We start from the raw sequence: 1,673 nt of genomic DNA, 5'->3' as shown, positions 1-1,673 counted from the left end.
GCGTTTTAAGAAAGGTCCATTGCATCCCCATCCTTCTTCTCACCCATACTCACGGTGGCTCCTGCAACCTTGGCATGCTTCACCGTCTTGGCTCCAGAGGTCCTCAGAAGCGCAGTGATGGCCTCGGGAACCTGATACTCCGAGTGCACATTGGGAAGGGCCAGCGGCGCCACAATCCGTGAGCCTCCTGTGGGTACCAAGAGGATGGTGGTCTTGAGCTGAGCAACGAATTCACCAGCACGCTCGACCCGTGTCATGTGCGGGACAATAAGCTCGTGGGTGAAGCACTCTGTAAGTCCCATGCGGCTTCGGGTGTCCAAGGCCCTAGAAATACCAAGAGAAACACACATCAGCATTCATCTCTTTCCAACGCCATGCATAGCCCGAGCTCCAGAAAGGAGTCGACTGGGTACACTCCACTCACCGGATGGGGAAGGGGAACACTCCAAAGCGCTCGTTGATGTCTGTGAACACCGCACGTGCCGTCTTCAGCTTCAACGAGTACGTCTTGCTTGCATTCCGCTGGAGGATCGTGGGCTTGTCACCGGTCTCCTTGGCCTTACCCTCGCCAGTGCTCACCACCACGTTCAGCGAGTACACCTCTCCCGCCTCAATCGTGAACTCCTCCGCCGGCTGTTCGCGGTCCTCTCCGCACGGAATCACCCGAGTCGAGCTTGTCGGCTCGAATCGCTTGATGGGGTGGCTGAAGGCATTCACCACGGGACGGCAGTTGAACGCTGCTGCTGCATCCGCAATCGCCTTTGTGACGTCCGTGCTCTTGGCTCCAGCCTTGAGCACGCGCACTGCCGACTCCATAGCGAAGTGAGCGGCGCAGATCACATCTGCAACGCGTCCCGTAGCCGCGTCGGCCGTGGGGTTCGCAACCACCGTGTGTGCTGCTGTGGCCACGTATCCATCAACCTGTGCACCTAGCTCACTACACGCCATCGGTTAGAATTCAAAGAAACTGTGCTGCCATGTTCCCCAAAAAACCCCCCTAGCATCACGCTTACATTTTGACCACATCGCCTGCTCGGATAATCGCGGAATCTTGCTCGCTTCCGGGCGAGAAGTTCTGGACCGTGTTGTTGACGCACACCGACGTGGGGAATGCAATTCCTTTCTTGATCTGCTTCTTCTTTGTGAAGAGCTTGGAGGTCTGCACAGGACAAAAAGCACTGGCGTCAGCTTATCTTCCTCCAATGTTGGAGCCATCAATGCACAAACACGCGCGCATGTACACGCACGTACTTGCGCTCACCATTGCAGCAATTCACTCACCATAGACAAAATCAGCTCATCACCAAACTTGCACAGCTCAAGGACAGAGACATCGGGCTTCACGGCATTGGCAACCTGCTGGAGCGCCTCTGGTTAAATACAACGGGAATTCGTGTCAGTAAGCCTTCTCCCCTCGCGCTAGACCCACAAAAGACCTATCTGCAAGACGCGATCTACCTACCGTGTACAATGTCGCCAGCCATGCGGTACTTGGTGACCACATTGCTGTCGGTGAGGCTGTTATCGCCCGCAACATTCTCGACTTGCATTTTGTCCGCCATTGTGCTCTGTTCTTGTTAGGACACACACGTCTTAGGGGGGGGGGGGGGTACTGTGCGAAGGATATTATTTGCGCTGGGAGGATTTCGAGCAAGCTTAGAAAACAATAAGCC

The 1,673-nt window shown here is 55.5% G+C and overlaps 1 protein-coding gene across 1 annotated transcript; it reads right to left on the bottom strand.

The window, feature by feature from the left end:
- Window positions 1–5: 5 nt before the first annotated feature.
- On the bottom strand, window positions 6–1,562 carry VTP21DRAFT_5580 (uncharacterized protein; the record flags this gene model as incomplete). Its single annotated transcript, XM_069396117.1, has 5 exons — window positions 6–324; window positions 425–937; window positions 1,014–1,159; window positions 1,282–1,370; window positions 1,463–1,562. The coding sequence occupies 5 exons, from the start codon at window positions 1,560–1,562 to the stop codon at window positions 6–8; spliced, it is 1,167 nt and encodes a 388-aa protein (XP_069247661.1).
- Between the last annotated feature and the right edge of the window lie 111 nt (window positions 1,563–1,673).

The sequence above is a fragment of the Calcarisporiella thermophila genome (genome assembly GCF_041956535.1).
Source record: "Calcarisporiella thermophila strain CBS 279.70 unplaced genomic scaffold VTP21scaffold_23, whole genome shotgun sequence".
Classification (NCBI taxonomy): Eukaryota; Fungi; Calcarisporiellomycota; class Calcarisporiellomycetes; order Calcarisporiellales; family Calcarisporiellaceae; genus Calcarisporiella; species Calcarisporiella thermophila.
Note: the sequence above shows the minus strand (reverse complement) of the source record. Positions and strands in the feature narration are given on the sequence as shown.